The 23,695-nt window shown below is 38.4% G+C and overlaps 1 protein-coding gene across 4 annotated transcripts in view; it reads right to left on the bottom strand.

The window, feature by feature from the left end:
• Positions 1–11,928: 11,928 nt before the first annotated feature.
• VEPH1 (ventricular zone expressed PH domain containing 1) overlaps positions 11,929–23,695 on the bottom strand; it is a 274,555-nt gene continuing 262,788 nt past the window's right edge. For all 4 annotated transcript variants that reach the window (XM_063602997.1, XM_063602998.1, XM_008956082.5 and 1 more), the window contains 2 exons: positions 17,713–17,849; positions 11,929–13,556 (listed from right to left, as the gene is read on the bottom strand). In XM_063602997.1, coding sequence (XP_063459067.1) covers positions 13,320–13,556; positions 17,713–17,849 — 374 coding nt within the window. In that variant the 3' untranslated portion in view covers positions 11,929–13,319. The remainder of the gene's footprint in view (positions 13,557–17,712; positions 17,850–23,695) is intronic.

The raw sequence follows: 23,695 nt of genomic DNA on the forward strand, positions 1-23,695 counted from the left end.
GAAACTGATATCCTGCATATGGAAATATATAAATAAATAATAGAGAATCCTGACTCCACTTGGATAAGCCTTGTTTGAAAGTTGAACAGTCTGTCCATTCCTCCACATTAAAATATATTCTTGACTCCATTGTGACTTACTGCACGCTGTCTGTTTGGGCCACATGGTTCTGAGCACCCACCCCAGTCACTTTTATTTTTTTCTATATACTAGCATTGTACTAGTAGTTTTCCTGAGGAATGTTATTTTGAAACATTGTAACAATCAGTTTGTTTATAACAATCAGTCTGTTAACCCATGTTTTTTTTTAGTTCCTTGTTATTAGTTTAGTCTTCTGCAGTGCCCTTTGGCCCATCCCCTGGCCCTTCTACCCCTTCAAATTAGGCAGAAGGCATCCATTGCCTCAGAAAAAGGATGTTGAAAAGAAATCAGAAGTAACAGTAAACTGTAAGTTTCAAAAATCTATTCTGAAACTTACCTGTTAATACTTTGAGAAAAGTAAGATTAAGTCTCAAAGGTCAGGATTAAAATTTTTTGACTTTTATTTTTAGAGACAGGGTTCTGTTCTGTCACCCAGGCTACGGTGCAGTGGTACAGTCATTGCTTACTGCAACCTCAAATTCCTGGGCTAAAGTGATCTTCCCGCCTCAGCCTCCTGAGTAGCTGGAACTATAGGCGAGTGCCATTGTGTCTGGCTAATAGAAGTCAAAATTTCGAGGTTAAAAAATTCATAACTCTGGCTGGGCATGGTGGCTTACATTTGTAATCCCAGCACTTTGGGAGGCCAAGGTGGGAGGGTTGCTTGAGGCCAGAAGTTTGAGGCTGCAGTTAGTTAGAATTGTGCCACTTCACTCCAGCCTGGGCAACAGAGTAAGACCCTGTCTCTCTAAAAATAAAATGAAATAAAATAAAAAAATAAAAAAATTCATAACTCTGAAGAACTAGATTATGAATCTTGTGGCATAAATAATACATTTGGAAGAATACTTGTTGAGAAGAGAAACTAGAAAAAACCTGAATAAATGGAGAATATTCTGAGTTTGACTGGGTTTATCCTGAATCAATGAACATTGCTTTTTTTGCTCCCAAGTGAAATGGGATCCAGCACTCAAGCAATAAATTAATTAAAACATAAGGAAATAAAGAAAATTATATTATTTGTATGTTTGAATTTGTAACTAGGGTTTGCACCCTTACATATCCTTCTGAAACATGCTATTGCACTTATGGAGAGATATTGAAGCTGTTGTTACTATATTACAGTGTTCTCTTTGTAAGGCCGATAGGAAAAAAATTCTTGGGTCTCAGTGTTGAGAGAGCTTTTCTTCCTCTGGGCAACTGGTTTATTTTTAGCCTGGGGAAACTCTGACTCATGAATCTGATTGAATGCCTCCCTTAACTGGCTGCATGAAAGCATGGTGTCAACTCTGAACGCTGTCTTTTGCTGGGATCGAGTTTCATCTACTTACCTTATCCCAGTGACTATTCTTCTTCCCACTTTGTTTTCCTTTTGCCTTTATGTCTTTACTTACTCTCAATCTGGTTGGACTTCCTGGGAAGCAGACTCTGAGGCAGTGTTTAAGGCGCAGGATGCCTATTAAGGAGCAACTTGGGGACCAACACCTGCAGAAAGGAGTGGAGAGGAATCAGTAAGGGGCAGGTGGAGAAACTGAGCTTCAGTGTTGCCCCAGTGATAGTCTCAACTGACCATGTGGAGAGCTCTGCAGGTAGAATGGTCCCTCAGAGTTGTCTCAACTTGGGCCTGAATGTCCAGGTCTTTACACTCTCCCATCAACTGTTCACTAGATGTCAGGTGCCCCAGGCATGACCTTGGCCAGGAGGCAGTCCTTGAGGGGAATGGCAGCTGAAGGCTGTCTGCCAACAGCAGTCCCAGCAGCTGGGGCACCAGGTCCTTCAGTGAGGGATGTTGGTGATGCATCAGTGCCCACCATACTTACTTTTAAAAATCTAGTATGTATTTCTACAAGAATTTGGAACAAAAACACTGATAAAGTAAGTAATTAAAGTTAAGTGACTCTTGTTCTCATCCTTGCCCATTTATGTTGTCTCATCTTAAGTGTGATCCTGAGTCTTGGCATATGTCATTTCTCTTTTTTGACTGTGAGAGTGTGAAAGGCGAGGTCTAAAATATAAGAAAATTATATTCTTCCTTCAACATCCAGCATATCATCAACTCTTCAGTGGAGGTTTAGTTGACTCCCTGGGCAGAGCCAGCAGCCCCCTCCTCTGTCTCCATCATGCCCCCACATCACAGTGTTGTGATCTCCACACATCTGTTTCTTTCATGGGCAAGATGTCCCTCAAACCTGATCCCTTTTGAATGCTCCTTTTATCATGAATGGAGCTACTGCCAACCCACGGGTGCCGGGATTCTGGAGAAAATTCCCGTCAATCACCAAGTCCTGCAATTTGCATTTCTAAAGTCTCTCTCTAACCCTCTATTTCTCTCCATTTCCAGTGCTGCTACTTTCTTTCAGGCTTTTGTTATACCTCTCACCTGGACTATTGTAATAGCCTTCTATTTTTCTCTCAGTTTCTATTATTGCTTTCTCAGCAAACCATTCTCTACACAGCAGCTAGAACCATCTTACGGAATTGCAGATCTAATCATACCATCCCTGTTTTAAACCCAACAATAGCTCTCCCACAGCCTTCATGACTTGCCCGCCTCCCAGCCTCACCACTCTCATCCACCACACTAGCCCGTTTTGGTTCCTCTAATGTGCTACATGCCTTTTCTCTCCAAGGTCTTCTCACATTCAGTTCTTCCTGGTCTGCTTTTCTTCTACCTCTCCCTTCGACTAGTAATTTCCTGTTCATCTTTCAGATCTCAGGCATATGTCTCTTTGTCCAGGAAGCTGTCCCTAACTTCCTAACTAGATCAGACCTCTCCTTTCACAATCTCATATCAGTTGTGCTTCTTTGTAGGATAGGTCGCATGGCAATTTCATAATTAAGATAATACTTTAACATTTTTCTCTTCTACTAGGATACGTATCCCACAAAGTTTGAGACATCTTGGTCACCTCAGCATTTCTAATGCCCAGCACAGGTCCTGCACATAGGAGATGCTTTATGTATGGATTTACTTATTAAATAAAATATACTTATTGTGTTGGTCCATTTGGGCTGCAATAACAAACTGTCTTAGATTGGGTAACTTATAAACAACAGAAATTTATTTCTCACAGTTCTGGAGGCTGAGAAGTCCAACATCAGGGTGCTGGTAGATTTGCTGTCTGGTGAGGGCTTGTTCCTCAGAGCTGGCGCCTTCTAGCTGTGTCTTCACGTTGGGAAGGACAAACAAGCTCCTTTTGGCCTCTTTTATAAGGGCACTAATCCCATTCATGAGGGCAGAACCCTCATTATCTAATCACCTCCTAGAGGCCCCACTTCTTAATACCACCACATTAGTATTGACATATACTACTACCTAATGGTTTTAACATATAAATTTGGGAAGCGGGGGCACAAACATTCAGATCATAACATTTATTTACTGAGTTTGTTAAAGGCATGGACAATTTATTTATCATTTTTGAGTCCCCATGCCCTAGTATATGTTGGATGCTCAGTAAATGGTCTCTCCTTTCCTTCCTTCCTTCCTTTCCTTCATTCTCTCTCTTTCTTTCTTCTTTCTTTCTTTCTCTTTCTTTCTTTCCTTCTTTTTCTTTCTCTTTCTTTCCTTTCCTTTCTTTCTTTCCTTCTCTCTTTCTTTCTCTCTCTTTTTCTCCTTTCTTCCCTTCCCTCCCTCCCTCCCTCCCTCCCTCCCTCCCTCACTCCCTTCCTCCCTTCCTTCCTTCTTTCCTTCCTTCTTTCTCTTGCTATGTTGCCCAGGCTGGAGTGCAGTGGTTATTCACAGGCACAATCATACTGCACTATATCCTTGAACTACTGGGCTGAAGTGATCTTCCTACCTCAGCCTCCTGAGTAGCTAGGACTACAGGCATGTGCCACCATGCCTGGCTAATAAGTATTTGTTGAATGAATGTTTGAATCAAACTATGTAAAAGGTTGTCTTGGGGAAGAGGGAGCAGACATTATGTCTGGCTGCAGGAGAGAGAACCTGGACTAAAGGTTAGAAATGATGGAACGGCAGAATTTTTCAGAAAATAATTATATGGTATGAATAACCTAATGGGAATTATATTTGAACATTTCTATATTGTTGGGTTCTGAATGATCAGACGATTATGAATAATTTTTATAATTTTAGTAGTTTTTGGTATTTTCTGCAATAAACATTTTCATAAACAGAAAAAATTTATTTTAAAAAGATGTGAACTGATGATAAATTAATGAGCTCTCTATCCCTAGAAGGGTTTGCGCAGTTGGGAATGCCACCTGCCAATGATGACAAGAAAGGGACTTCTCCATGGGGTGGGGAGGTTTGGCCTGGCAAGTGTTAAGATTCTTCCAACTCCAATAACCTGTGATACTGTTAACTGAATGATAAATGCCAAATCTCCTTGCTTAGAAGAACTTGGCCTAGTTTATTTGGCTGCCTCACATTCTGCTAGTGGCTTCATTACGTTGGAACCTTACTGTGACACTATTGGCTACGGTGGAATTTGATTTGTATTTACCTGAGGATGGTACAACTGCAGGATTTCTGGAGATGACAGTATTATAGTGATAACAAAAACATGAATATATAGGTAAGAGTTGTTTATGTGGAAAATTACATGATATCCCTCCATGAAGAGTTTGGGAGAGTCGTGATGAAAATGTTCTCAAATCAACACATACCCTTAGTATTATGGTTAATTTTCCAAAACAGGCATTGCCAAACTGTGGTTTTGGCTAAATTTTAAAAATGGACCTTCTGATTTTTGTGTTTATGAGCTAGTTTGGCAAACAGAATCATTGTTTCTCTCTCTTAAGAGAAATGACATTTAGACTATTTCCTCATATAGCAATAGCTCTGAATTAAGAGGGAACAGAACACTCCCAAAGGAAATCTGGTGTATAGAAGTGGATCTCCATTAAGAATAGTGGAACACACATAAGAGTTTCTTCTGATTACATGAATCTAGAATCTAGATTCATATAACTAGAATATGAATATATATTCATATATATAACTCTTTATATATATAATATATAACTCTTCTAGATTCTCAGTACCAAAATGAATTCTAATCCTTTTATTGCTTGAAAGACAGAGAAAATGCATTTTTAAATTTGATGTAAGATTTTCAAAGATTTGTCCATAAAGTCATAAATAAGCTATGTAAACACAATGCATCTGATTATCATTTTATAGAAAGTTCAAAGTTTTTCTTTGAAGCAGACAAATTCAATAGTACTGGGGTGCAGGGGCAAGGGGCATGAGAAGAGAGTTCTTGTGGAATGTCCTCTGCCAAGGCTGGGGTTCTCATGGCGGGACCCGGGAGCTAAGGTTATCATCAGAGCTGGTTGCCTGTTGTGCTTAGCACGTGGCTATAGGGCCTTGCATAACCAGGGAATAGAAGGACATTTATGAGGAGGTGGACCTGTTTCATCAAAGAACATTTAACAGAACCCCCCGCCCCCCCGCCGCCACTTCGCCTAGGCAAGTACCTGTAAAAATCAAGCCATAAGGGTGGTCTTGTTCTTCTGAAGTTCGTGCAACCCTCTGCCCATTCCACTGACTCTGCTCTGTGCCTTTCTCTGCTCTTCCCTGCTTCTCCAACTTCCAACTTGACTCTAGGCCTTGCCTTTCTACTCCTGTCTTTGGTATGGTTGACTTTGAAGGTCTCATCTGAAAATGCTCCTCCTACTTGATCTGGAATTCCTCCTCAGACACCCTTCTAAGTTCACCTCTAGGGTCCCCAATCTGTGATAGTGGGTAAAAGACATATCATATTTTTATGGTTTTGGGTTTTATATTTAAATCTTTAATCCATCTTTGGTTAATTGTTGTATATGGGGTAAGGAAGGGGTCCAGTTTCAATTTTCTGCATGTGGCCAGCCAGTTATCCCAGCACAATTTATTGAATAGGGAATCCTTTGTCCATTGCTTGTTTTTGTCAGGTTAGTTGAAGATCAGATAGTTGTAGGCGTGCAGTCTTATTTCTGGGTTCTCTATTTGGCTCTGTTGGTCTATGTGTCTGTTTTTGTACAACTATCATACTGTTTTGGTTACTGTATCCCTGTAGTATAGTTTGAAGTCAGGTAGCATGATGCTGCCAGCTTTGTTCTTTTTGCTTAGGATTGCCTTGGCTATTTAAAATCTTTTTTGGTTACATATGAATTTTAAAATCGTTTTCTTTAGTTGCGAGAATGTCAGCAGCAGTTTAATAGGAATAGCATTGAATCTACAAATTGCTTTGGGCAGTATGGCCATTTTCATGATCTTGATTCTTCCTATCCATGAGCATGGAATGTTTTTCCATTTGTTTGTGTCATTTCTGGTTTCTTTGAACAGTGGTTTGTAGCTCTCCTTGTAGAGATCTTTTACCTCCCTAGCTAGCTGTATTCCTAGGTATTTTATTCTTTTTGTGGCAATTGTGAATGGGAGTTTGTTCCTGATTTGGCTCTTGGCTTGACTGTTGAATGCTAGTAATTTTTGCACATTGATTTTGTATCCTGATACTTTGCTGAAGGTGTTTGTCAGCTTAAGAATCTATTGGGATGAGACTATGGGGTTTTCTAGGCACTATCATTTAGGACATAGGCACAGGCAAAGATTTCACGATGAAGATGCCAAAAGCAATTGCAACAAAATCAAAAATTGACAAATGGGATCTAATTATACTAAAGAGCTTCTGCATGGGAAAAGAAACTAACAACAGAGTAAACAGACAACCTATTGAATGGGAGAAAATTTTTGCAAACTACGCACCCAACAAAGGTCTAATATCCAGCATCTATAAGGAACTTAAACAAATTTACAAGCAAAAAACAAACAACCTCATAAAAAAGTGGGTAAAGGACATAAACAGACACTTCTCAAAAGAAGACATACATGTGGCCAACACTCATGAAATAAAGCTCAGTATCATTGATCGTTAGAGAAATGCAATTCAAAACCACAATGAGATACCATCTCACGCCAGTCAGAGTGGCTATTATTAAAAAGTCAAAAAACAGCAGATGCTGGTTAGGTTGTGGAGAAAAAGGCACACTTTTACACTGTTGATGGGAATGTAAATTAGTTCAACCATTGTGGAAGACAGTGCAATGACTCCTCAAAGACTTAGAGGCAGAAATACCATTTGACCCAGCAATCCCATTACGGGGTATATACCCAGAGGAATATAAATCATTCTATTACAAAGATGCATGCACATGTATGTTCATTGCAGCACTATTCACAATAGCAAAGTCATGGAATCAATCTAAATGCTCATCATTTGGGCAATGATAGACTGGATAAAGAAAATGTGGTTCATGGAATATCATGCAGCCACAAAAAGGAACAAGATCATGTGCTTTGCAGGAACAGAAAACCAAATACTGCATGTTCTCTTTTATAAGTGGGAGCTAAATGATAAGAAGACATGGACACATAGAGGGGAACAACACACACTGGGGCCTTTCGGGGAGTTGAGGGTGGAAGGAGGGAGAGGATCAGGAAAAATAACCAGTGGGTACTAGGCTTAATACCTGGATGATGAAATAATCTATACTACAAATCCCCGATGACACAAGTTTACCTATGTAATGAACCTGTACTTGTACCCCTGAACTTAAAATGAAAGTGAAAAAATAAAAAGACACACCGTGTGCACCCCTGCCTCCATCTCTGCTATCTTGGCCCATTCTTTACCCAGCTTCCCTTTCAGGAAAGGAAACTTGGACAAAGGAGAGCACAGGCAGGGGGATATAGAGACACCATAAACATGGCTTGTATGTGGACATCAGCCATCCTTAGTCCTGTCAAAAGAGAGGGTAAGCAACTATAGGCAAAGCTGACCTCACACCTTTGAGGATGGGCACACTGGGGGCATTTTAATCATTATGTTTTAAAATTTGTTACATTTGCAATATGCTCTACTGTTCACAAAAATGTTAACATACAGTTTTGATTACTGTGAAACAAACCTGTGTGGAACTCTTAATACTTCCTTCTGCTAACTGCTTTACATTTTCTTCCCCCACATTTAAATATCTCTGAAATTAGTACATGTTTTACAATCACTATGCAGTGGGAATGGCTGTGATGGGGTTTCTGTTGTTGCCTATTGATGTGCAAATGCTATCTTAGCTCTTTGTGTTGTCACATCCATTCAGATATGTGGATAGTTGACAGCACACGGGCTAATTGCTGTTTACTATGTCTTAAACAGGTTACAATTTGGTTTGACTTTGAAACAAAAAGTTATGTACACAGAAAAGCACAGAAGCAGAGGAGTGGGATGAAGTGTGATATTAGTGAACGAAAGAGCCAACATTGAAGTGACCACAGTTCCGTATGGTCTTGCAAAGCAACCACTGAATGTTTTGCCTAAAAAGGAAGACATCAACATGTAATTATCATTAAGACATGGTATCATAGTTACTTAATGGTACATAAAAACTGGAGTGTCTTTTTCAAGCACCTATTATGTTAAAGGTTCTCTGCTGGTTAAGGTTATAGGTTTTGTGCTTTTACACGACATGTGTGTCTCACATCAATTCCACTCTGTGGATAATATTATCCCCAAACCAGGGATGAAGGATGAATAACTGGCTCAGGTTGGTAATCTAGTTTCGATAGAGTGAGAGATTGACTCTTCACGTGCCCACAGCCTGTGCCCCTTTCCCTACCTTGGTAGACGTCTTCTGGATTTTCCAACCCCTTTGTCTTTCAGGAGCATCTTTGGGAAGGATTTGTTCCAAGGGATCTATACTCTGGTGCTATTCTGAAACAAGATGACAGTTTGTTTTTTTTCTTGGTTTCTCTTCTAAAAATTTGGATTTTGGGAACTGGAAATCCTTATTAGGGCATTTAAACCATGGTATTTATTTGTCTGCAATGCACTTTGAATTCAGCTCACATATTCTCTCACCTTATCTCACAATTGTTTCCTAAAGTGGGTAATGCTTCCTTAAACGTGTAATCCTTATTTATGTCTGAGAATAAGTCATCACCACAAACAGGTCTGTGGGTGCCTATGGAAAGTAGGTGAGTTGGAGATGACCCAGTAAATGCCCCTTGACATCACCAGCTAAGGATTTTCTAGAAAGCTCAGTATTAGAAAAGTATTGAACATTTGTTTTTACCAAACTCCAGGTTCTCAAGAAGTAGCTAGATAAGCTTCTCATACATAAACATTTATATTTCCAATGCTATCTGGGAGGGAAAAAGAACAAAAATTAAATTAAAATGAAAGCCACTTCAATTTCGGTCCATGATTATAATTTTATTCATACCAACATTTTTAAAGGTTTAAGCATGTTTAGGAAAGTGGTTTCTTCTTAGATCGGGATCAGAAATGGCAGCCCTCTTGGGAAAGGCCGGTCTGTGGTAAACTCACCAGCAACCAGGGTGGAAGTGCCAGAAATATTCGCGGGAAGCTGATGATTCTGAGATTCCTAGTGTGATTCTGAACCCGGGAGAATTTACTTGCATTGGAATTATTGCATCATGGAATGAAACCAGAAAGTTCATTATTTACACTTCACACATTTACTTTTTTTAAGATCTGGCTCAAAGGCACTGAGAGTTATGTTGTAGATTAGAGGCATCCAGTTAACTAAATCACAAGGACTTTGTAGCAAGTAGTAAAAATAATTCTTTCCCCACAAATTGAGCGGAGGGGGCCATTCTCTTCTTTCTGAGGCCAAACATTCAGCATAACCACTGTTTTACCACGAGCTCTCTGCTGTGAAAAGTTTAAGCACACTGTTGGCATTCAAATTGTTAATAGCTAATGCAAGGTCACCTAATACTTTGTCAGTGTTTGTCTGTTACCAATTGTTCCTAATTGACTAAAACAGCTAGAGTTATTCACTGACTCTTAAGTATGGGGCGGTAAGTTTTAAAAGAATATTTAGAGAATCATTTACAACTATACTCATTCTCATCCTTTTCGTGCCCAACTTCACAGAAGTTGTCTGTCTGCAAGGTTAGTCGCCTATCTGTTCCCTGAATGTATACATCAAAATTAAATTTACCATCTGCTTATCTCTCAAAATGCTGCTTCTGAATTTTCTATTTCAGTGAATATCACCATCATCATCTACCAAGTTTCCCAAGCAAACACCTAGGGATCAGCAGAAACTCTTTCCTTTCCATTCCCATACTCCAACTCCATCCAATCCGCCAGTGTTCTGTCCATTTAACTAAATCAGTATTTTTCCTGCCTGTTCATTTATCTCTATTTCCTTTGGTACTACATCAATCCAGGTCCTCACTACCTTAGAAGAACCTCCCAAATGGTCTCCCTGCTACAATTTTTGATATTCTTATAATCCATTCTCTATACCACTATTAAGATTACCTTTCTAAATGCAAATCTGCTTAAAACCTTTTAGTGGTGCTTCATCATCTTATTTGTAATTTTTTTTTCTTTTTTATCTTTATTGCTGCCACACAAATTAATGCCTCATCATGTTAAGGAAAAAGTTTAGACCCTTGGCATGGAACCAAGTCCTAAATCCTGTGGTCCTGCAGGCCTTTTCAGCATCACTCTGAACCATTTTCCATACACCCCTTATGTTTCAACCCTAGGGAAAAGCTTACATTTTGCAAATGGACCATGTTCCTTCTCCCTCTTTTGCATTTGCAGCGTAGTTCACCCTACTGACCATTTGCTCCTTGTTTGTCCACAGCAATCCTACTAGTTCTTTAAGACTAGCTCATTTTCTATCACCTCTGGGAAGCAGTGAGGGAGTCCACTCTGAGTTTAAAGTCACTTACAATGGTGTCTTCTCTTGTGTTTCCACAGGACCCTGTGCATACCTTCATCAAGGCACTTGCCGCGTAGTACTTATATTTCTGTTGTACGTATATGTCTCTTCCACTAAACTTTAAACTTCTTGAAGAGAAAAACTGTGTCTTTTATCTTTGTATCTCCAGGCCAAGCATGGCAACTGTTGCTTAGCACCTGCTCAGTTAATTGCTGCAGAATAAAGGAGTTTTAATCCCTTCCTATCACTTCTGGAAACTTTACTCAAGCAAAGTCATTTTTTTCCTCTTTCTTTCTGTATTTTTAACTCCTTCATCTTTCCCTTAATTCTTACTCATCTTAAAAAGAGCAAGAAAACACTTGCTCCATCTTAGCCCCTTCATCGTAGCCCCATTTTGTTGATAGAATAGTCCAATTATTGCTTTAAACTCCTAACCTCCCATTGACACTTCAGCCTACTAAAATTTGATGTTTACTCCCTCACTCAAATGGAATTGTTCTTCCCAATGACACCAATTGCTTCCTGATTGTGGAAGTCAGGCTTTATCTTAAGTGATTACTCTTCAGGATTTCAAATTGTTGCCCTGTTTTTCCTGAAAAATCCTTATTAATTTGGCTTTTGTGACATCGTTTCTCCTGGTCTACATAATCTCTCAACACTAATCAGATACACCAGCTGCCTTTACTTAAATGCTGGTGTCTCAAGGAACCCTTATTAATTCTTTTGTCTTCTTATTCTCTCTGGGTAATTTCATCTAATTTTGCATCTTTGGTGACTACCTATATATCCAGTGATCCTGAGTTTTGACCTCCAGAACTCTATTTCCAATGTGTAATAAATTCTGTGACTCACAATACCCTCAAACTTTACTTGTTAAAATGGAATTGTTTCCTTTCGCAAACATGGCCCCTTTTATATTTCCTATCCTAGTAAGTTAGCAGGAGGGTCAAGGTGTTGACCATTCATAATCTTTCTCCAGGTTTCTATACTAGACTACATAATCAATAAATTTCAAGGAAAAAGTTATCCCTTGTATGTAGCCCAACTTAGCTTTTGTATTAGTTAACACTGCATAACAAATCACCACAATTTAGATTTAAAACAGCATACATTTATTATCTGAAAGTTTCTGTGGGTCAGGAGTCCAAACGTGATTTAGCTGGGTCCTCTGCTCAGAGTTTCACAAAGCTGCAAGCAAGGTGTTGGCTGGGGCTGGGCTTTTATCTGAGGTTCAGATGCTTCTTCCAAGATCACATGGTTGTTGACAAAACTTATTTCCTTGCAGCCGTAGAGCTCATGGCAGCTTGCTTATTTAAGGCTAATAGGAGAGAGAGTCTCTGACTGGTTCACTCTCTTTTAAAGGACTAGTCTGATTAGGTCAGGCCCACCCAGGGGATCTCTTTGATTAACTCAAAGTCAGCTGATTAGAAACCTTATGTATATCTGCACCTTCTCTTCACTTTTGTTATATAACATAACATAATATGGGAGAGATGATCCCATCACTTTTGCCATATTCTGTTGGTTAGAAGCAGGTTACATGTCCCACCCACACTCAATGGGGGAGAGGATTATACCAAGGCATGGATTATTGAGAATCACTCTAGAATTCTGTCTATCATAGTGTAATTATATATCTATGTAGTGAAAAAAATAGATGTTTGTAATTTGGAGGTATTAAAAAGTTGAATACAAAGAAAAAATTATAGAACTTTAAAGTCTTAATTTTAATGGAGATGGCACATTATTTTGAAGATAGAGAAAATGGCTTTCTATCCTTTTCCTATATTACACTTAGTGCCTTAGGCAGGATATATGTCCAAGTATCTAAACTGTAGATTATATTATATGAACTTAAATGGAATAATTAAATAAGTAATTCTGAAAGACAAGTATTTAATGACATAACTGGCTTGATTTGGAAACCATTTTACCATGTGTTAGCCTCAGTTGTAGTAAGAGAGGATCATGTAATTATATGTCTATAAGTAAGTTATATGGTTTTTCTCAGTGTACATTAGTTCAACGTTTCTAAAGGTTTTTTTTTTAATTTTTCTTTTAATACCTTTGACAGACTGTGATTTTCATCAGAAGTGCTAATCTTTCCTCAGGATGGAGAGTTCAGGCATCTTTTCATGTTGTTTTCTCACAGTTTTAAATGACATATCTACAGAAGTTCTTTTATCAGTGACTTTTCCCTTCCTGGCCCCACACTATCTGAGGGCATACTCTCTAGCTCTTTTTATTTTATTTTATTTTTGTGGGCATCAGATATATTCTGAAGTCAATACTAAAGCTGTTAGAGTATGACATTTACTAAGAATCCTGCCATTTTAGGCCCTTCTTCTTAAAGGACAACAATTCCATTGGTATTTAGTAAAAAACAACATGGCTTGGTAAATTTAGCTCTTTTTCTTGACATTGGCAATGATAATACAATGCCTGTGGTGTATAATTGTCGTGGCTGACTTATAAATTCCCTACAGATATGTGGTTACTTCTCTACTTTCCCTTTCTTTGGCTTGGGCAACTGCCACGTTGATGCACTGGAGCCATTCTTCTGCATTCTTCTCATCCTTGGCCTTAAAGACATAGGTTTTATTGTCTGTGAAGATTTCGAAAGCCCGGGGGAGAGAGCGGTCCCTGCGTTTCTTGGCCACAGCCTTCACACTCTGTACTTTGCTGAGTTCTATTGGGCAGTCGTCAGGGTCATCTTTCTGAAAGGCATGGGAAGAAAAGAACATGGGCTGGCTGTTACTGTAGGCAAGGATCTCTGGCTACTGGAGAACTTTCTAAGAGGGCCAGAATCCTTTCACTTTTTATGTCTCAAGACCTTTGTTATTTTGGATGCTAAGGCCTCAGAATCATTAGAATAACTGAAGGAGTGAGAAATTGGGCCTTTGTTAGAGTATCATAAGTTGACACAAGATAATTAATTTAAAGGATATTATTATAAAGTGGGATTTGGGAAAAATTCAGAGTTCTTTCATTTTCTATTAACGTTATATTAATAGAGCAAGGTGCAACGGTATAATTTGGAGTGCTATTAACTTATAACTTCAGGTAGTTTGGGAGGCATGAAATTGAATTTTCCTTTGTGCTACCTCTGAGAAAGATTTTGCCAAACCTTAATTGAATAGAGAGGTTTCCAGTGTTTGCATAGACCAAACTGTTTTTGAAACTCTCTGCAGCTTTGGAAGCATGCTTTGTCTACAAACAGTAAGAGAAGAAATATTTAATGATGTTACATTTGCCTTTTATTAAAGCAAAAATTTAAGGACCTCTACAATACCAAAGTCATCACACTGGGCTAAGACGAATAATTTTAAGGGGCCAGATATTTCTTTGAAGTAATTTCAGGTCTTTCACATGAATACATTTTGTCTACTAGAGAAAGTACCTATGGTTGAGAATCTTGCCAATTCTCCTTGCCCACCTCTCCTGTTGCAATCACCCTCCTTTCACTTTGCAATGAAAAAGCATCCTCTTCACTCATCCCATACTTTCTATGATGTTTTGTCCAATGTAAACAAATCTCAGAAGCACCAAACAAAAAAGCAATTCCAACTATTGACGTCAGGGAAGTATCCATCAGCCAAAGCAATGTAATCACTCCTCATCTATTTCATTATGAGATACATTTTCAATAATATTTCAATTTTTAATGTTTAATAATTATTAAGCTTGGCATTATACTTATGGATTTTCATGAAGGATATAACTTTTTAAAAAGATAACTAAATCAGAAAAAATAACACTTGGAGACGGATGGTCACAAGAAATTTAAACAATTAAATTTCAATTTATACATATAGTTTTACTCAGTGAAAAATGAAATGCCATTCAGGATAAAATGCTGTGATAGAGGTAGAACAGAAACATGATTTAAAAAAAAAAAAAGAGAAACAATGTGAACACTTCTATTTAAAAAAGAGTTAATTTATGTATTAAAAATAGTGTTAGGTGTTAAACTGCTATGGTATTTTAATCCAATGGTTACATTTAATGGAGAGATGTAATCCTTTTGTTTTAAAATGTCAATATTTGCAATCCAACAGAAATTACAGTCCGGGCAAATGTTTAAACTTATGATAAAAGTGTTGCTGCAACTTAAAATGCTGCAAGGTATTACATAGATTTTTCAAAATTCTTTTAGGGTACACAGGATAAAGTTTGAAGACATACACACTAGACAATACTTTGTTAGCCTAATTTGGTTTACAGTAAGTATCTGACAGTAATAAAATTGCATTTCTTTGAAGTAGTCTATAGTACAGAGATTGATACGAAAATAAAAAGTTACCATAGTAATTTAAATATGGACAGTGAATCAACTGAGACAGGAATAGATAGAAAGTCAAAGGACACTATTGCCTAGCTGGTTGGTGGAGATCAAGGTCTTAAAAATGCAAAAGTGAAAGATTAGAGTCTTCCACTAGAGTCTTTCAACCTCAGCTCTAATTTTAAAATGCACATTTCTTTCATTTAAAAGGGGCCCTTTTACAAGGACCTGAAGCTTCAGCAGGATTGTTGACCACTGGTAGGTTATTGTTTCCCTGGAGATTAGAGGTATTTTGCTGTGGCCTTCATGCTATATTAAATTATTTCCCACTATTTGAGCTGCAAGTTTTGTCAGAGTTATGGAATGTCAGACCATTATTTCCTGATAAACATGTCAAACAAGTTACCTAATTATAAAATTGCTTTTTCTTTAAACCTTATTAAAAAAGCCATGAATCAGAAAGTATAAAGGTCATTATTTGAGTTCAGAAAAACATTCTCATAGATTAACTCTGCTTTGTCTTAAGGGATCTGGAAAATTACTACGTCTTCATTTCTATTCTTGATTTCTTGAATAAAAACAGAAAATTCAGGTAGTCATTTTAAACACTTTAAACATGCTTTAGTGTGAACCTATGCTAAAAAAATTCCTTTAAGTTTCCAATAGCTGTCTAAATTGAACTGCCCTTTCAAAAAGATGTTCAGCCACAGAAAAGTCCATCTGTGTATGTTATAACACACACAGATGAAGAAAGTAGCATGAGTACACAGTAGGTATCACAAAAAATATTCTTTTTCATTCAAAAAGTTAACAGAAGTCTTATTAATTAAAAGAGCACTGTCAGAATACACGATACTTGATTCATACTGATTAAAATGTTCAAATACATTTTATAATGAGGACTCTAAAGATATAGTGCATATGGCCAAGAATGAATTATAATTTTTAACTAATTTACCACTTTTCATTAATTAATTCAGACAGTTTGGTTTATGTGATGGTTAATTTATGTGTCAACTTGACTGGGCTAATGGGTACCCAGACAGCTGGGAAAGCATTATTTCCGCATGTGTCTGTGAGGTGTTTCTGTAAGAGGCTGGCATTTGAATTAGTGGACTGAGTGAAGAAGATCCATGCTCCCCATTGTGGGTGGGCATCATGCAATCTATTGGGGATCTGGATAGAATAACAAGTTGGAGGAAAGATAAATTTGCTTTTTCTTCTTGCACTGAGACATGCATTCTCTCCTGCCTGTGGATATCAGAGCTCCTGGTTTTGGGGCCTTCAGACTCTGGGACTTACATCCCTCCCCCCAGCTCACCCCCATACCCAGGTTCTCAGGCCTTTGGCCTTGGACTGGGAGTTATATCATTGACTCCCTTAATTTTCTGGCCTTAGGACACAGACTGAATTACACCACCAGTTTTCCTGGTTCTCCAGCTTGCACACAGCATATCATGGAACTTCACACCCTCCATAATTTCATGAGCCAATTCCCATAGTAAATCTCGTATATGTCTTTATATATCCTATTGGTTCCATTTCTATGGAGATCCCTGGTGAGTACAGTTTACCACTGACTCTGTATTTTAAGTATACATGGGAAGCAGTAAACTCATTTAAGAACATGCTTTGGTGTAACACTGCCTGATCTTGACCCCAGTTATACCCTTTCTCACCTTATTAGCTTTATCCTTGGACAATCCAATCAGTTTCTTTGACTCAGTTTCCTCATCTGTGAAATGGCAATAATAGCAGTGGTGGCCTAATAGGATTGTTTTGAGGATTGTTTGAGGCAATCCAAGGTGTTGCATAGTAGGCACTAAAAAAATGCTAGTCATTATGATTATTTTCTAAAATAGCCAAGAAGTAGGTCAAGATTTGATTCCTCTTGATCCTGAATCAGGAGAGTTTAATGATACATAAAACCAATTTGAAAAGAAGAGAAGGTAACTTTGCATTATTGATTGCAATGGAATGCTACTTCAGAGGTTTCCCACTGAAAATTCACAATACAAATAATTACTGAACATCCTATTCAAATGGAAAATTATATTAAATATTTATTAATTTGATCATAATTCTACTATATTCATTAACTGAATATTAAATAGATGAAAGACAGTAATATTTTAATCAGAATTAAACTTTGTTGACTATAAAAAGTACCTAAAGTAAATCAGCCTTCATTCTTTCCTCCTTGTCTATGTCCTCCATTTTTGGACCCCCACTTCCAAATATAAACTATAGCTATAAAAAAATCAGAGCCAATATCATAAGTCATAAATTTGTGTACATGGTCCACAAGGAAACAAAGGGCACGATGTCTGAGTCAAGACTTGCTGTCCCTCTGCAGTTCAACTAAAAAGTCAACTAAAACAAGCTTCCATAATAAACTGGAAGGGGACAGTGAATCAACTAACATAGGAATAAACAGACTAGACACAGACATGTGTGATAAAACAATGCTGTAAGATGGTGAAATGGAGATGGAAAAATTATCAGAGTTTAAACCCAAGACAAAACGTTTAGCTATTGGTGGAGATCAAGACCTTAAAAATGCAAGTGTAAAAGATGATGGAGGAACTTACAGACTTTCCTTTTTGAAACAGAAGTTGATTTCCAGCCAGTGTAAAATAGCGTGTTTTCCACCTTTTGATGAACTTCCATCTGACTTGCTTCTCTTTAAGTTTTCCTTCTATGAGAGGCTGGCCATCTTGATTTACAACTGTTGAAGGTAGCAGAATAATCATGCCATGTATTTTCCAATATTTACTAGGTAGGTGATCAAAAGTCAGAACTGTACAGTGTACCAGAACCCAGTTAGCACACCTGGAAAGTAGGCTAATAAATGATGAATTTGGTTAACCTTTCCTCCTTTGTCCCTAAAAGAATGCACAATTCAGATATGACAATGGAAAACTGTTGAAAGCCCTCATTGCCATTTTCAAAAGAAATTGGTTCACACACAGAGCATCTGTTAGCAGTATTTAAAGTTTATCTGGATATTTAGCTTTCCGTGCTTGGTTTCTTTGTTTCATGGTGTTCTGTTTCTAATGTTGGAATAACCAAATTAATTTGGAACAGTTTGAAATGTTGGCACAAAGTATCTAGTATGCCATAAGCTTCATTTTGATTTTGCCAGTAACTAGGTAATAAAAAACAAATTTCCATGCTTTATGACACATGAACTGCTGGAAATATAGCTTTATAAATAATCATAAACCCAAGTATATTTAGCTATTTGGCAGCAAAAGTCAATGCAGCACTCCAAAAGACATGGTTCCTAAAGCCATAACACCAAGCAGCAAAGGCAAACTTACCCAACTCTTGTACATGCTATTCTCACTCTCTGGAACACATGTACTCTCTTTCCCCTCTCTGTATTCCCATCTTCACCTAGTCAACAACTGATCACTTCACATTTCAACTTAAATGTTGCTTCCTTTGGAAAGCCCTCTCCAAATCCAGATGAGGGTGGCTTTCCCCCATATGTTCTCATGGCACATGGCATGTTTCTTATATATCAGGGATTATCATTTGTAGATAGATATTAGTGCTTATCTGATTAATATCTTTCTGTCTCATTCAGTTGGAAGCTCCACAAGGGCAGGGTCTTTGCTTTGTTCTCTGTTGAATCACCAAGCATCTAACATGGTGCCTGGCAAATAGTAGGAAGTCTATAAATATTTGTTGACTGAATGGACTGATTTTACATTGAAGCAGAGTGTGCATGATTACAAATGATCATAGAATTAGAAGATCCATTGCAATGTCAGAGTTTAGACGCTGAACTGAAGAATTTTATTCCTTTTACCAACAACATAAGATTCACTCTTCAAATTCAGATGAAAGCATCTGATTTCAGCAGAAGGGGACAATGGAAAGCTCCATCTGTAGTAGGACAATGTTTATTTATATATATTTATCTTCAATTTTCATAGCACCTTGAAAGTAATAAAATTTGTTCCATCAGTTTGGAAAAATTCTGGACTGTGCCTGTTTAACCCTATGAACACAACCTGCCTTTTGTACACTACCATTTCTTTTTTCTAATATAGGTCTAATAATTGCCTCACAGGATTGTCCACCTTCACAGAGCATTTTCAGGATAAAAATAATAAAATGTATAGTTTTCTTTTCTTTTCTTTTTCTTTTTTTTCTTTTTTTTTTTTTTTTTTTTGACAGTTTACTCTGTCACCCAGGCTGGAGTGCAGTGGCACGATCTCGGCTCATTGCAACCTCCACCTCTTGGGCTCAAGTGATTCCCCTGCCTCAGTCTCCCGAGTAGCTGAGACTACAGGTATTCGCCACCACGCTCGGCTAAATTTTTGTATTTTTAGTAGAGACGGGGTTTTGCCATGTTGGCCAGGCTGGTCTCAAACTCCTGGCCTCAGGTGATCCATCCGCCCTGGCGTCCCAAAGTGCTGGGATTACAGGTGTGAGCCACCATGCCCAGCCGAAATGTAGAGTTTTCATAAACAAAGTACTATTAAGGCTATTTTTTTTTTCCGGATGACTATTCAATTGGCTGTTCCATTGTCAACTCCAAATTAAGGCTAAAAACTGGCCAGGCGCAGCAGCTCATGCCTGTAATCCCAGCACTTTGGGAGGCCGAGGTGGGTGGATCTCCTGAGGTCAGGAGTTTGAGACCAGCCTGGCCAACTTGGCGAAAGCCCATCTCTACCAAAAATACAAAAATTAGCTGGGTGTAATCCCAGCTATTTGGGAAGCTAGGCAGGAGAATTGCTTGGGCCTGGCAGGTGGAGGTTGCAGTGAGCTGAGATTACGCCACTGCACTCCAGGCTGGGCAACAGAGTGAGACTCCGTCTCAAAAACCAACCAAACAAACAAACACTGAAAATACATATCAAATATATTGTAAGATAGTGATAAGGACTATGATGAAAATAGATTAGGGAGTAAGTGACTTGGGGGCTTGGTGTGCATGCATGCATTTCAGTGGTCAGGAAAGAGCTTGGATGTTTGAGGTGATGACATTTGATCTGACACCTCAGTGATAAGACCCCCAATCTTCTGAGAAGCTCTGGTGGAGGCTACTACTGAGCATAGCAGAGGCAAAAGAAAGCAGGAACTCATGAAATATAAAGTTACAATTAATATCAAGAAAATAATTTCAGAGTTCTGCTTTGCTTTGATAGGAATTGTCTGATGTGGAGCATTCTTAAAGCTAGTAATGCTCTTTGCAAATTTAAATTTTCCATAAACATGGTGATTTCGTTTGTGCAACCACATCTACAGAGACTTCAATTAAAGCGCTTAGGGCACTGTGTCTCCCCACTGGGTTACGCGTTCCTTGAGATCAGGAACAGCCTTAACACAGTGCCTGCCGGGCTAGAGGCTCAGTAAATGTTTATTAACAGTACACCATTGAGTCACAAAGGGTGCAGCAGACTATCTGGGATGAGGAAAGAAGGTTTCAGGAGGTGATCCAAGAGGAGAAAAAAGGGGAAAAATAAGTTAAAACAAACAACAAAAACAAAATACCAAAGCCAAAATTAATTTAAAAAATTTAAAAGCACCCATTTTTCATATTTTCAGGTGAGAGAAATTGGTAATCTAATTGTAATGTTTGAAGGTTTTTAATATTAACTTAGAAGATTTAGATTTGAATCCTCTAAATTACAGTTTTCTAATCAGCAAGAGAAAATATAATGCCCACTGGTATTCTGGGAGGTCAAAAATCAAAAGAAAGAAATTTATGTGAGGACACTAGGTAAATAGCAAAGCACAAGGCACTGCTTCTCCCTCACCCTAGCCCCACTTCTAGGAAAGACTTGACTTTACAGTTTTTTTGTTTTGTTTTCCTAAGACAGGGTGTCACTCTGTCACCCAGGCTGGAGTGCAGTGGTGAGATTTTGGCTCACTGCAACCTCTGCCTCCCAGGCTCAGGTGATCCTCCCACCTCAGCCTGCCGAGTAGCTGGGACCACAGGTGCACACCACCACACTTGGCTAATTTTTTTATATTTTTTGTATAGACAAGGTTTCATCATGTTGCTCAGGATGATACCATGGTTTTAATGACAAGATGATTTAATGTAATGCTATTTAATAATGATACATTTTTCCTGTCTCAGTCTTTCATATTTACTCAAAGAAACATTTGAAATAGTTATGATATCTGAGATGATTTGAAATAATGATTGACTTAGGTAATATTTAAGTACATGGATCCTTTTGGATCTGACATAGAGGATTAACTACTTTATTTTTTCTCAAGGCAGATCCAAATGTTTCACTTGAAGAGTAATGTGTGACAAAAGTTTACAATGAACACTGGGCAAAATTGTTGGAGTCCTTAAAGACATGGGTGAATGGGATATAATAACTATGATGAGACAGTCAAGACAAAATGATAGGCTTACTAACAACAAAGGATGAAGGACTTCAGAGACAAGCTGGGAAGCAAAGACTTTTCACCGTAGCCCAGTGAAAATCAGCCCTAGGGGAAAAAAAATCAATGGAAACGGTTTTAGAAAGGAAACGTTAGCAGAACTTTAAAGTAGCTGAATGTGAGGCCCCAAATTTAGGTGTTAGAGTCAGTTTCAGAGAAGTCAGTAAAAGCCAGGCTATTTGGAGCTGTGAGATTAATTTAAAAATAATTTCAAAAAACAAAACAAAATTTTTATCATATCCCATATCTTAAAAAACTGTTTTTTGTTTGTTTGTTTGTTTGTTTTTGCTATTACGTCTAACATATGCATGGCTGGGGACGTGTCATTTTAAAGGTCTATTGCCCATAGTACGTCCTTTTAAGCAAATGATTCAGATATGTTATCACAGCCTCTTCACAGCTAAAACAAGAAACTATTTTTCTAAGATTATCATATTCCATTTAAAAAATAACATGTGGAATGATCTACGAGGGTATGATCATGTATCATCTAAAATAACTTGTTTGCATGTAGAACATACAGGATATTCAAACATTTTCTCACTTTCCAATTAACACATTATTTCATTTAAAGCACCACAATTTGGCCAGGTGTGGTGGCTCATGCCTGTAATCCCAGTGCTTTGGGAGGCCCAGACAGAGGGATCATTTGAGGCCAGGAGTTGAGACCAGGAGTTTGTGACCAGGCTGAGCAACATAGCGAGACCCTGTCTCTACAGAAAAATAAAATAAAATAATTAGCTGGGCACGGTGGCATGCACCTGTAGTCCCAGGTACTCACGGGGGTGAAGGGGTGCAGAGGTGGGAGGATCGCTTGAGCCTCAGAGGTCAAAGTGTGCAGTGAGCTATGATCATGCCACTGCACTCCAGCCTGGGTGACAGAGTGAAATACCATCTCTTAAAAAAAAAAAAGCAAAACAAAACAAAACACCAAAAAACAAAGCACCACAATTTGGCTAGGACATTCTCTACTAACATGGATCTGTTTATTTTTTAAAATATCAACTGGCTATAAAAGCTATGGGTTATTAAATTGAATTTTCTAGTGCAATTGGAACCCAAACTGTTACTGTGTTTGTCAACTTAAAAGTTTTTCAGAATGCTAATACAAATGTTTATATGTTAATTGTACCCCTTTTCTGCACCAAGTTAAAAATATGTTGCTAAAAAATGAATTTTGAAGGGGTTGGTCTTATTCAACATAAAGTTGATGAGTAAGTATAATAATAACAGGTCTCCCAGAGCTGAGAAGAACCACAGCAGGAAGAATAAAAAATAAAGAATATTCGTCTGCTCATTTATCAATCATCCACCCGCCCCGAATGTATTTTCGAGCACAGATAAGCTGTAAGGCACTATATTTGGATCTGAGGGGTCATAAAATCACCCTCACAGGGAGCTTTAATTTATCATCTAGGGAAGATATGGCATTTTACAAATTCTACTGCTCAGTGTAGGGTTTGGCAAGTGCCACCGAGAAGTATAAGTCACGTGTTACAGCATTTGAAGAGCAGAAATTCCACTTCTAGTTGAGACAAGGTGACATGAGAGCTGGGACCCTCATGAAGAAGAGAGAATTTTCCAGATAGAGTGCAGAAAAGGATCAGATAGAATTTTCCAGATAGAGTGGTAGCAAGGTAGGTGTGTGGGGGAAAACACACAAAAGAACCTGAAGAAGCCGGAAGAATCAGCAAACTCAGAAACAAGTAAAGCAGGTGCTCTCGAACAGTCATGGGCTGAGGGGTGAAGGGAGAAGTCAATTCAAGGCTTTCTAGGTGTAAGATCCAGGAAAGAGATTGGGTAACAGTCACAGAAAGGTCATATTGGACTTTATGGGAAAGTTTTTCTGAAGCCCCTTTAGAAAGGACTAAGAAAGGGCCTAGAGCCTGTGAGGGTCCAGCTAGCCCAGCATGAAGCCTCATGGGCCCCAGATGGGATCAATGATGTATCAGGCAGGGTCTTGGCAGGAAACAGATGGCATCTCAAACTGAGCAATGGAGGAGAGTTAATAGAGTTACTAGATTATTTACTCAGATGTGGGCAAGGCATAGGAAAAGCGCCATAGTACTCTGGGGCCAGTAACCATGCAGGCCTAACATCCCTCCGCCTGAAGAGGAAAGGGCAGAGAACAGTTAGGACTTAGTGGGAGACCTGTAT

This window comes from Pan paniscus, chromosome 2 (assembly GCF_029289425.2).
Source record: "Pan paniscus chromosome 2, NHGRI_mPanPan1-v2.0_pri, whole genome shotgun sequence".
Taxonomy (NCBI): Eukaryota; Metazoa; Chordata; class Mammalia; order Primates; family Hominidae; genus Pan; species Pan paniscus.